Source organism: Nannospalax galili, unplaced genomic scaffold, assembly GCF_000622305.1.
Source record: "Nannospalax galili isolate Female #2095 unplaced genomic scaffold, S.galili_v1.0 scaffold113, whole genome shotgun sequence".
Classification (NCBI taxonomy): Eukaryota; Metazoa; Chordata; class Mammalia; order Rodentia; family Spalacidae; genus Nannospalax; species Nannospalax galili.
This window is the reverse complement of record NW_008335444.1, coordinates 4,999,831-5,012,470: the sequence shown is the minus strand read 5'-3', so window position 1 is coordinate 5,012,470 and position 12,640 is coordinate 4,999,831. Positions and strand designations below refer to the sequence as shown.

Sequence of the window (12,640 nt, the reverse complement as noted above, 5' to 3'; positions counted from 1 at the left end):
CAAGGCCAGCCTGGTCTACACAGTGAGTTCCAGGACAGCTGGGGCTACAGGGAGACCCTGTCTCAACAAGGCAAAAAAAAAAAAAAAAAAAAAAAAATCACCCTAAAGAAATAGTTTTGGCTATTAAGAACAGAGTATCAGGTGTGGGCATTATCAAAGGGAAAGGGAACATTGGGTTTTACTACCCTCCTCTTCTTGATCTTCATTTACTCTCTTAATTCATAACATACTAAAGCCCCCTTTATTTTCGCAGTACTGGGGACTGAGTCCAGGGTCACCCATATACTCTACCACTGAGCCTCATTCTCTGCCTCATTTAAACATATCTGAATGAAAACGCCAGTTTTGTAAGATTTTTGAGCTGTTTGCCAAATCATACTAGAGTGCCAAAACTGACTCCACGAATCCTTTTTTTTTCCTTTAGTTTTACTTCCCCTCAAAAGGGAATAGAAGGTAGAGGTGCTTAGACACCTTATAGTATGCAGACTAAATTCATTTGTAAAGATTACTTTACTGTCCTAGAAAAATACATGTTGCAAATTCAAGGGCCGCAACTTAACCACTTAGAGGATTCCTGAGGGACAGGGAGAACCTTTGAGTATCAGAATCTGTGGTAATGTGTGGAAGAAGCATATTAAATATAGTTGGGTCAGGTGGATTTAGAAATAAAAACTTTTCCTGATTTCTTTCTAAAAAAGGAAAAACAAGTTGCCATCTGTCTGGCTTATTTTGTGTGTGCACATATATATAGGAATAGCCTGGGGGAGGGGTTGTGTCATGCAATGAAGCAAAAACGGGAAGATGGCTCCTTTCACAGAGGAGCCTTAGTGTTGCAGAAGGAAAGCAGGAAGGGAGGTTACTGGGTAGGGCTTAGCATGTAACTGTTCCAGCCTGTTCCTACAGAGAACCCAGAACATCAGGGGCTGAGGGCAAAAAGCATTATCTCTCAAGGGGTTCCTATCTGAATACACTGGGTATTCTATGAAAGTACAGGTATGTTTCTGAATATAAATGGTAGTAATTTCCTGTGCTCCTGAGGTGGGGCAAAATAATCCAGGAACCCATAATCCTTCTGGGCATGAATGTTTCTGGTCTAGCCAACAGAAGATGCTAGGAATGGTGGTGGGGACAGTTTGGGAGAAATGGTTCCAGAGATGGTATATCTTCATACAACTTTGAGAAATGTCCTTTGTTCTAGGCATTCCTAAGTGCCAGCCCTGATGATAGAGGTCTGAGTTGTCAGTATCACTCTGAAGAGGCCAAAGGCCAGGAAGCCAATCCAGGCTGAGAAAGAGTGCATCTCAAGGCCAGCGAGGGCTGTCTGTGGCTGGGCCAGGAGAGAGAACACAGGTGGAGGACTCTCCCTTTTAGATGCCGATGGTCTGTAGAATCCGCCTCTCGTTGTCATTAAGGTGGCATGAGAACATTATGTAGCAGGGCTGCTGAGCAAACTGGCAAAGGAAGTCTGTGAGATATGCCTGGAGGGAAGAATAAGAGTGGTGTTACTGAATGTTCCCAGGGCCACACAATGTGCAGCAGGGTAAGAACCACCATCAAGTGACACAGGAATACTGGCTGTTAGACAAATGCCAGCTTCCTGAGGGACAGTTTTTCATATCATTGGATCTATTACACATATAATCCAGGAACAGAATGCCATAGAGAACCAAAATATTTCCAAGGCTCTACCACTTTCTATTTTACCCAGGGGACTTCTACAATATAGTCTCAAGAAGCTAGATTATCATTGGTACATGAAGCCAGGCATGGTGGTGCATACCTTTAGACCCAGCACTTGAGAGGTGGAGGTAGAGGCAGGCGGGTCTCTGTGAGTTCAAGGCCTGGTCTACAAAGCAAGTTCCAGGGCAGCTGCAGCTACAGGGGGAACCTATCTCAAAAAGACCAAAAAAAAAAAAAAAAAATCTGCATGAAAATTCCCAGTAGCCCTCTCTACCCCATGGCTCCTGACTACTCAGACCCTTCCTGAAGTTCTCATGAAAAACCATCAAATGGACTTGAGCCCACAATCCTGCTATCATGGATTGAAACAGATACTGTTACTTCTAAGACACTGCCTCTGAATACCCTCACCTGTAGATCAATCTGATAGAGAGGATCCTTCAGGGCATCAGGGTCATCTTCCTCATCATCTTCATAGTAATCCTCCTCTGTCAGACATAGCCAACACAGAACAAGTCAGGACAGAGGCCCATGATCAGGCCTTGAGTAGTTATTTACCACTACACGGCTGAGGCAGAAGGGGCAAAAGCCCAAGAAACATCCCTTGTAAGCTCACATCTCCTCCCTTCTTGGGTACCCCCCATCCTTGGCACCAGTGTGCAAAGAAAAGGCATTTACTATGCTGTCCTGTGTTCTTAAATGGCTTACCATATTTACTTGTAGCAAGGATGTCAGATAAAAGTTGACCAGCTAAACCATCCTCCTCCTCCTCCTCTTCCTCTTCTTGGTCCTCCCACATATCGTTGGAATCATCTATTTGGAAATGAAAAGCAGCTGAAGTAGCCATGAATTTTCCCTTCCCAAACTTCATAGAATGGAACAGAAGAGCCAGAGGGTTTCTGCATGTGGCTTACAGTACCCCATGTGAGGGAACCATGAATGGCCAAACCCTCCCAGGGTTCCAATGGAAGAACCAAAGCTTCATTCAGAGAAGGAAGGGATAAGGCAGATTGCCTCCTGGCTGCCCCACCCTCAACCTATGAGATTTCATGAGGCACACCCAATGGTGATAACCACAGGGCAGAGTCATTCAGTGAACTTTTTTCCCTTTTTTCCTGCCAGGTTACAAATCTGGGAGTAAGGCCTGGTGCACCTTGATTCCACTCTGCAGGAGTGGCCTGTCGAGCAGCATTGGCCTCCATGACATTGGAGAGCTCATTGATAATCAGCTTTAGGATCTTGACCAGCAAAGGAATGTTTGTCCAGCGCTCTGGGTCTGGGAAGGAAAAGACTTCAAGTCAGACTGCCACTGGACTCACTCCGGCAGCATCTCCACCCCCCTATAGTATCATTCAGCATACGTTCACCTTCTCTCCGGTGCTCTTCACCATCCCTAACTATATCCAGCCACCAAAGAATGATTTAAACTTACTTCTGCCTGATGTTATATATAAACAGTTCAGCAGTTGGAGTTCAGGGATTAGAGATAGGTTTATATCAGTAATAAAGCTGTGAAGCCATAAGAGTACACAGCACAGTGCTTCTGTCCCCAGTTTATAAGACAGCATAGGAAATACACTTAAAGGCAGCAGCTCTACCTACAATCCATTGGAGTCATTAGCCAAAGACAACCTGATTACAAAAATGTGCTAAGCCAGGTGTGGTGGTGCATGCCTTTAATCCCAGCACACGGGAGGCAGAGGCAGGGGGATTTCTGTGAGTCTGAGGCCAGCCTGGTCTACATAGTGAGTTCCAGGCCAGCTGGGGCTACAGGGAGGCCCTGTGTCAAAAAATAAAAATAAAAAATAAATAAAAAAACAAAAAAAACAAAACAACAAAAAACCCAAAACAAAAAAAAGAAACCCATTAGTAATAAAAATATAGATCATAGTACATCCCTTCCCCCCAGGTATCCTTTGCCCCCCTAGGGAAGAAAATGGTAGGATGGCAGCATCACCTACTTTTGGCTGACTTAGAGCGGGTGCGGATGCCCTCATCCATGTTGTAGATCTCTTCTCCCTTCACACGGATATCCTGTAGCCGTTTGTCATCTGCATTGATGCCATGCTGAAGTAGTTTACATAGTGCCACAGAGCTGGCAAGGGAAGAGACAGAAAACATTAGTCAGTTCCCATATGGCTTCTACTCCAAGGAGATTAAGGCCCTCTTTTTGATGGTGAAAAGTTCTGTTCCCAACTAATTAGGAGAGGGAGCAGAGTTCAGCTGAGAATAATATTTAGCATTCATGAGGCGGTCTAATGAGATCTGCTCATCATGAGCAGAGCTAGTGCAGGCAAACATCAATGTTTGTCCATACTGTACATTGTATTTGGGTGATGAGACTCAGTGGAATGAGTAGGTGAGATGGGGTGGGGATTTAGTTCAGTGGCAGAGCACTTGCCTAGAAAACTCAAGGCCATGGGTTTGGTCCTCAGCACCAGAAAAATAAAACCAACCAAACAAAAGAAGATAAAAGTCTAGACTAGACAGAAAGTCAGTGTTAGAAGGCTTGGGTTTATAAAGGAGGACAAACCACCTTGGTACTTAGCTGAGGTTAAGTCTGGTTCAGAGGAGGCTCTCAGAAATATATGTGCTACTCTGTTGACTTTTTAAAAAAATTTCAAGGCAGTAGATATTCAAATACACAGATTAGCAAGAAAGACAAAACAGAGACATGATTTGGTATGTAAAACAAAAATCAATGGTGCAAGTCAGGGCAGAATGCTCAGAAGGTGGGGCCCTACCTAACTTTGCCTTCATACTGTCCATAGAAGAGATGCTGTCGACTTGTCCACTCAGCCATTACAAACTCCAGAGCGGGTTTACCAGTAGGTCCTGGCAGGCTACACAGGAACTCCAAGAGAGGTTCCAGTTGAGTGTGCACCAGATGAGCAAACACCATGATCAGAGACTAGGAGAGAAGATGAGAGATACCTGCTTCAGGAAAACTGATTTCCTAGACACAGGAGATGAGAGGGACTGGGAAGGTCAGTCTATGCCCTGCAGGGTCCACTCACAGGACAGGAGAACATGGAGCTTTTCTTGCTCATGTTTCTTGGGCTAGAACAGACCCAGTTTTAGAAGGATAATGAGAGAATAAAACAATTCCAGGCTCACATAGTAATTTGATTTTCACTCAGGCAGTGGGAAAGCCCAGAACAACACTGTCCTTACCTGCATGACACTGAGCGTCTCTGCCTGCTGCATCTTACTGAGGATGGCACGAAGAATCTGATCCAGATTCTCCCCAAGCTCCCGCCCTGCCTTGGAGATGAGGGTGGAGACAAGGCGCCCCACAAAGGCTGCAGTAAACTCTGAGGTGCGGGGATCTAGGAGCTGGCTCACCACCTGCATTACATACCACAGCCCATTGTGGCCTTGCTCATCGTGCCACTGGGCTACCTGTTCCAGTGTCACCGACACATAGGCCCGCAAGCACTCACCACCATTCTGTGGAGAAAGAAGTGACAGGCAATGGGAGAACAGATGCCAGGAGGCCCTCAAGCTGCTACTATCAGAGGCCTATTGCCTCTAGGAGGAGCAAGCCTACAGGCAAATTGTGGCTCACATCACTGGATTCAGGAATTTATTATTACTGATGAAGATATATACTACATAATCCGTCCTTTACCCAATCAGCTATCTCAAAATTGCCTATTTCTCAATACAAGGGACAATGACCAAAGAGATTTTTAACCACAAAGATCTTTCTCCAGTACTGAGAAAAATATTTCTCAGATGTAGTAATAATTAGGAATACTAAAGGTCTCCATGGGAATAAAGACCTCACACAAACCACTGCTCACCTAGGGATTTCCAATTTTACTAGTATCTATTAGCATGTTCCTATAACCTTTATAAACAATCACAGTACTAAAGTCCCGAAAAAGTAACCAACTCATCCTTCACTTTTCCAGGGTCTATCACTTGCTGACCTTATCAAGAGGGGAAATAGAAAGATCTCAAGGTCCCAAGTCTAGATGCCTCTTTTATACTGGCAATATTCAAATACAGATGGCTAGGATGTCTGGTATTCACACATTTCAAGGTTGTAATAGACCTCAAAGCACAGAGTGTGTGGCTTTTACAGCCTAAACCCATTCTGGCTTCGAGTAAATCTGAAGTTGACAGACTTACATTTCAAAAGTATAATCACGTCAGATTTTTCGGCCTAACACATACACACACAGTTATGGGACTATTTTCTCTCTATAGTCTCCAAATTTCAGATACCTGCATGGTGGCATTATCATCTGTGTGAAGGGTGCATTGTGCCACGGCAGGGAAAGCTTGACAGATGAGGAGCTGAGAAAGAGGAGGCTTTGTATTTCGAACTACTGTGGTCAGGATATCAATAGCTGTCTGGAGGAAAGAAGTAAGAAAAGTTAGAATTATCTCTGGAGTGGAAGGTATTTAACAACTGAGATGCTTACTAGGTGGATACAGCACAACAATTCAGAGAGAGCTCATTAATAAAAAGGCAAGTTAAAAAAAAAAGGAAGAACTTTCAGCTTTCTTATGGTGGCTTATAATTTTATTAGCCATAGGGGGTGGGCAGTATGTGACGTGGCTAGGGGACATCTCAGTTGGTAATATATTTCCCTTGTAAGCATGAGGACCTGAGCTTCTCCCCTAGAACCCATGTTAAAAAAATGCTGGATATGGTAGCATGGGTGCTTGTAATCCCAGTGCGGGAGGAGATAGGAGGATCCCTGGGGCTCAGTGGCCAGCTAGTTTTACCTACTTGGCAAGGCCCAAGTCAAGGACAGACCTTGTCTCAAATGAGGTAGACTGAGTTACTAATAACACTCAAAGGTTGTCCTCTGGCTTGACATGCATGCACACACAAGTGCACACTCATATAAACATGTATGTAGGCATACATGCATGCATGCAAAAAAGAAAGTCATGCAATTATCCACTGTCCTGATGGACAAAGTTGCTCAGTGAAATAACACTTGGAATCTCCAGTGTGCTTACTAACTTCCTGTTTGTAGGTGGGATCTGTGGGTGGCACTTGCAGATTTCTCATTCCTTCTTCCTCACTTACAGACCTCGTAGCCACTTACCGCACAGAGCCCTGCAGGTATCTTGTCTGCTGGGGCCTGCATTATGCTGACCAGAGTGGGAATCAGCCTCATCTGCATTGGGCCTTGACAGGCTTCAATCTGAGATAGCTCTTTGAAGATGTCCTGAGCCAGAGAGGCGACGACGGGATCTGAAGTGGATAAGGCAACATGGAACCCCCCAGCCTGATAGTGGGGTATCTGCTTCTGGTTTAATGATGTTTGCTCTTGCTCTAACCTAAGACAAAAACTTCTGTGTAGAGTACATATCACATACTTGGGACCTAGAGCAGCCCCATGAATAACCAGAGCAAACAAGAGAGATGCTAAATTTCCAAAAGGTACAATGTGCATGCTACCATTAAGGCAAGAACTAGTCATGAATAGTTACCCCTAAAACAAAACTTGGCTTTTCTTCTGGGACAAATTTTAAGGTCTTTGTTTTTGTGAAACTTGGAATGACAATGAAACTGAATGCTAAGAAGATGCCCCAAATAACATACCCCACAGATACTTTCAAACATAAAAGTTCAAACACTGTTTCTCCACACATTTTCAAGGAGAAATCACACCTACTTCTTAGGGAATAGCCATGACAGGAAGAACGTCCAAATTCCAGTTTATAGCAAAAGGTATAACTTTAAAAAAGCAGAGCTTCATGACGAAATGGAACTTCTTTGGGGGGTTTGTTTTGAGATAGGGTCTCGCTATATAACATTGAATTTGTATTCCTCCTGCCTCAGCCCTGAGGTATGGGATCACAGGTATGCATTACTATAGCTGGCTAAGAACTGGAATTTCATGCTGACCTCTTTTACCTATATAATATAAATATCTTTGTCTATCTTTGTGTGACGATATATCCAGTGTACACTAAAGTATATGCTGAAAATAAGCACAGCATTGTTTGTAACAGAAAAAAAAAATCAGAAACAATATAGCTTTCCATTAACAGAATGGGTAAATAAACTATGATATAGCCATTCATGGGATACTAGTGATACGGAAAAGAACAAGAGATACACATGCTCTCAGGACACATTTTTCAAGAAAAAGCAAATTAAATAACATGTTTAATATGATATATATAACTATCATTCTTGTATGTCTTTGTACTCCAATATTTAAAGCAAATATCCTTAATAGTTTTTCTAGTAATAAAGTATAAATCTATTTACTATAAAAATTTAAAATGTGGAAAAATATTAAAGAAAGGCCTGTAATTCCACCACCTAGAGATAATCACCTTTGATGTTTTGGCATTATTTGCTTTTGGCATTTTTTTCAATATATATTTTCTATACACATGATTTTTATTTTATTAAAATAAAAATTAAATGCTTTTGGCATTTTTTTCAATATACATATCTACATACAGAATTTTTATTTTACTAAAATAAAAACTTGAGATTATATTTTATGGACTTTCTGGTGAAAATTATCTTTTCACTTAATTTTTACTGTTATAAAAAATGTTGTACTGGTTGTAGTAGCCTATGTCTATTATAATCCTGGTACTTGGGAGGAAACAGAGGATGATGATAGCAAGTTCAAAGCCAGCCTGAGCCATGCAAGGGCTCAAAAAACTAAGACAGCTCAGCAGTAGAGCACTTGGCCAGTATGTGCAAAGCCTTGGGTGCAACCCCCAGCACTGTGAGGAGGAGAAAAAAAAAAAAAAAAAAAAAATCGGATGAATCTTTTTAATAAACTACGTGTTTCTTTCTGCAGTACTGTTTTTCCCTACTGTTGGGATCAAACCCTGGGCCTTGTGCATGCTAGGCAATGCTCTACTGCTCAGTCATACCCTCAGTCCCTGCAGCTCTTTTTTCTAGACCTCTTCTTTTTTTTAAAAAAAAAAATTTTATTTATGAGGCTGGAGAGATGGCTCAGCGCTTAAGAGCACTGACTGCTCTTGCAGAGGACCTGGGTTCAATTCCCAGCACCCACACGGTAGCTACAAACCGTCCTTAACTCGTTTCAGGGGAATCCGAAGCCCTCTTCTGTCATGCAATGCATTGCATGACATAGGTGTACTCACATATATGCAGGCAATACACTCATATACATAAAATATAAATAAATAAATTCTTTTTAAATTTTATTTTTATTTTATGTGTATGACTGTATTGCCTGCATGTACGTAAGCACACCTGTCTCATACAATGCCGCGGAGGTCAAGAACAGGGCTTCGGATTCCCCTGGAACTGGAGTTAAGGATGGTTCATAGCTGCCATGTGGGCCATGTGGGTGCCGGTCCTCTGCAAGAGCAGTCAGTGCTCTTAACCTCTGAGCCATCTCTCCAGCCCCTAGACCTCTTCTTTTAGGAAGTTTTTCATTTACTAAGTCTCCTACTCTATCATAAAAGTTTTGAATTATCTTTTCCTGTTAGTCTTTTATTCACTTTTCCCCTAGTCCTTATGAGAATAACTGTTACAGGAATAAGTACTATACTTTCTACTGCCAAGACAATGCTTTTCTTTGCTAACTGAAGATCACATTCTCTACTTAAGATCAGGGTTGGAGAGATGGTTCAGCAGTTAAGAGCACTTGCGGTCCTGGTTCAGTTCCAAGAACCCACATGCGACTACAAACCATTTGTAACTCCAGTTCCAAGGAATCCAACACTCTCTTCTGTCCTCCCTGAGCATTGTATGCACATGGTGTACTTATATACACATTTTTTAAAAAGGTGCATCATTGGACTGCAGGTAATTTCCTAAATTCAATAGCCACCACTTCTTCTGGTGCCTCCCATCAACACATCTTCCCTGATGGCATACCATTACTGTACTTTAGAAAAATGGCGATGGTGAAGGGGCAAATTTTGCTTTCCATGCTTGCTGTGAATTCTGGGTCGACAGTACAAACAATGCACAGGGTCTCCATCACCAGGTTGAGGACTTCTGAGCTGAACTGGGCTGCCAGGTGTATCAGGCCATCAAGGATGCTGGGAAGAAAGGGCTGAAGCACGTGTGTGCTCTCTGAGACTTTCAGTTGATCACAGTAACTAGGGAGAGAGAATCAAGAATTAGTCATAAACTGATCCTTCAATTCATGGGTTCCCCCATCTTATCTATGACTTTGTAAAGCTACTTCTATAGTTAGGTATGGTTTTTTTTTTGGTCTTTTTGAGACAGGGTCTCCCTATGGCCCCAGCTGTCCTGGAACTCACTATGTAGATCAGGCTGGCCTTGAACTCACAGAGATCCACCTGCTTCTGCCTCACAAGTGCTGGGACTACAGGTATGTGCCACCATGCCCGGCAGTTAGGTATGTTTTTATATCTTTCTGTAGCATATTGCCACTACTTTTGCTTTCTTGAATTTTTGTGTTGCGGTTGTGTGCATGTGTACTATCATTGAGTCATATCTAAAGCCTCAAATTCATTTCTGCTTTGGTCTTTGCTTTTTTTTGGTAATACTGGGGCGTGAACCCAGGGCCTCATACATGCTAAAGCAGGTGTTCTACCACTAAGCCACACCACTAGTACATTTGTTATTTCCATTAAAACGTTACCTCTTTCCTCCTGTTATGAAGCAAATCCAACCATATCATCACATCCAAACTATTAAGATACCAGGTTAAATGCCTTATGATTCCTCAGACTACAGTTTTAATCACATTCCTAAGACTTGGACATATAGTGTCAACAGTAAAGATAGCTCAGCAGTAAAGACACTTGTAGCCAACCTGACTGACTTTAATCCCTGGGGCCTACATGTGGAAGGAGAGAAATGTCTCTTGGAAATTGTCTTCTGACCTCCACAGGCATGCTGTAAGCACATGTATGCAATGCACACACACAAATAAAACAAATGTAAAACACAAAACACAAGCAGGGCATGGTAGCACATGCTTTTAATCTTAGCAGTCAGAGGCAGGTGCATCTCTTGTGAGTTCAAGGCCAGCAAGGGCTACATAGTGAAACCCTGACTCAAAACAAAAACAGAACAACTCCCCAAACCCAGATATAGTCTTTTTATTTATTTTAATTTTATGTGTATGCCTGCATGTATTAGGATAAGTGCACCAATGGTGTACAATGCCTACGGCGATCAGAAGAGGGTGTTGGATCCCTAGGAACTAGAGTTACAGACAGTTGTTAGTTACTATATGGGTGCTGGGAACCAAACCCCAGTCCTCTTCATGAGTAGCCAATGCTCTTAATTGCTGAGCCATTTTTCTCAAGTACCCCCAAATATAGTCTTAAACATCTTTTAAATACTACTGTTGTACAATGAGACTGCTATTTCTTTTTCTGGGTCTCTTTGTAGCCTCAGTTGGCCTGGAACTTGCTATGTAGATCATGCTAGCCTTGATCTTAGAGATCCACCTGCCTCTGCCTCCCGGGTACTGAAGCTAAAGGCATGAGCACATCACACCCATCTTAGGAGACTGCTTTAAATTTTTTTTCTTTAATTTTTATTTTACATGTATGTTTTGCCCGCATGTAAGTGTATCACATGTGTATAATGCCTTTGGAAGCCAGAAGAGGGTATCCAATTCCCCTGGAACTAGAATTATGGGTGGTTTTGAGCTGCCACGTGGGTAGAACCCAACCTAGGTCCTCTGGAAGAGCAGTTAAGTACTCTTAACTGTGGCCATCTCTCCAGTCCCTCTAATAGCTTTTTAAAATGTACTATTTAAGTTTTAACTTTCCTTTGCTTTGCTTTTTGCTGTGATAGGGAGGAAAATCCAGTTTTGCATATCCTAGGCAAGTGCTCTGCTGCTGAACTACAGCTCCAGCTCCTTTACTTTTTAATTCAGATTGGTAGTAATGGGGCCAGTGAGACGGCTCAATGGGTGAAGTCACTTTTTGCCAAGTCTGACAATCTGAGCTCTATCCCTGGGACCCATATGGCATGTGAAAGCCCATACCCTCATTCCCACATAAATATACAAATGTAATTTAAAAAAATTAAAGATCACAATCAAATGGTGATCAAACAAAAACACTATTTCTCTACATAAGACTCTATTGTAGAAACAGGTACTCATTAAATGTTTTGTTTTTTTATTTTTCTTTTCTTTTTCTTTTGAGACAGGGTCTCACTGTTTATCTCTGGTTGGCTTGGAACTTGCTATGTAGAACAGGCTGGCCTCAAACTTAGAGATTCTCTGGCCTCTGCTTCCAGGGGGCTCGGATAAAAGGCAAGTGTTACTGTGGCAAATTTTCTTTTTTTTTTTCGGTCTTTTTGAGACAGGGTCTCCCTGTAGCCCCAGCTGTCTCACTATGTAGACCAGGCTGGCCTTGAACTCACAGAGATCTGCTTGCCTCAGCCTCCTGAGAGCTAGGATTAAAGGCATGAGCTACCACGCCCAGCTACCCAGTGGCAAATTTTTAATCTTATACTAATGTTTCTTTTTTTAATACCTCACGAAATAACGCACGCAAACGAAATCAAGTTTCACAAAGGTCAGAAGCAATAAAGGCTGTAACTGCTGACCTATAGTTCAGAAAAACCCTTCATTAAGTTAGGGCTCTCTTCTTAGTCATTTAGAGTGGCTATGGAGTTTTCTGAAAAGCTATACTTGGTTTCTCTTAGTTTTTTTTTTTTTGGTCTTTTTTTCAACAGGGTCTTCCTGTAGCCCCAGCTGGCCTGGAACTCACAGAGATTCACCTGCCTCTGCTGGGATTAAAGGCATGTGCCACCATGCCTGGCTGGTTTCTCTGAGTTTTAAACTAATTTGTAGTCAAAGATCTGCTTTACCAAGACTGCGTAGGAAAAGATGGGTCTTTGTTCATGGCTGCAACATTGATCATTTAATTAATATATGTACATGGAATAAGTGGTTTCTCAATGATTCCTAAAGATCCTCTTTCTCTCTCTGATATCTATCTCTATCTACCTCTTTCTCTCTCTAATCTCTCTGTCTCTGTATCTCTGTATCTC

At 42.3% G+C, this 12,640-nt stretch overlaps 1 protein-coding gene across 2 annotated transcripts in view; it reads right to left on the bottom strand.

The window, feature by feature from the left end:
• Nucleotides 1–491: 491 nt before the first annotated feature.
• Ipo9 (importin 9) overlaps nt 492–12,640 on the bottom strand; it is a 52,665-nt gene continuing 40,516 nt past the window's right edge. For both annotated transcript variants that reach the window (XM_008830300.3, XM_029562167.1), the window contains exons 15-24: nt 9,527–9,753; nt 6,750–6,898; nt 5,914–6,042; nt 4,855–5,130; nt 4,425–4,591; nt 3,642–3,775; nt 2,834–2,956; nt 2,389–2,493; nt 2,092–2,168; nt 492–1,478 (exon numbers count right to left, since the gene is read on the bottom strand). In XM_008830300.3, the coding sequence (XP_008828522.1) occupies nt 1,368–1,478; nt 2,092–2,168; nt 2,389–2,493; nt 2,834–2,956; nt 3,642–3,775; nt 4,425–4,591; nt 4,855–5,130; nt 5,914–6,042; nt 6,750–6,898; nt 9,527–9,753 (1,498 nt within the window). In that variant the 3' untranslated portion in view covers nt 492–1,367. The remainder of the gene's footprint in view (nt 1,479–2,091; nt 2,169–2,388; nt 2,494–2,833; nt 2,957–3,641; nt 3,776–4,424; nt 4,592–4,854; nt 5,131–5,913; nt 6,043–6,749; nt 6,899–9,526; nt 9,754–12,640) is intronic.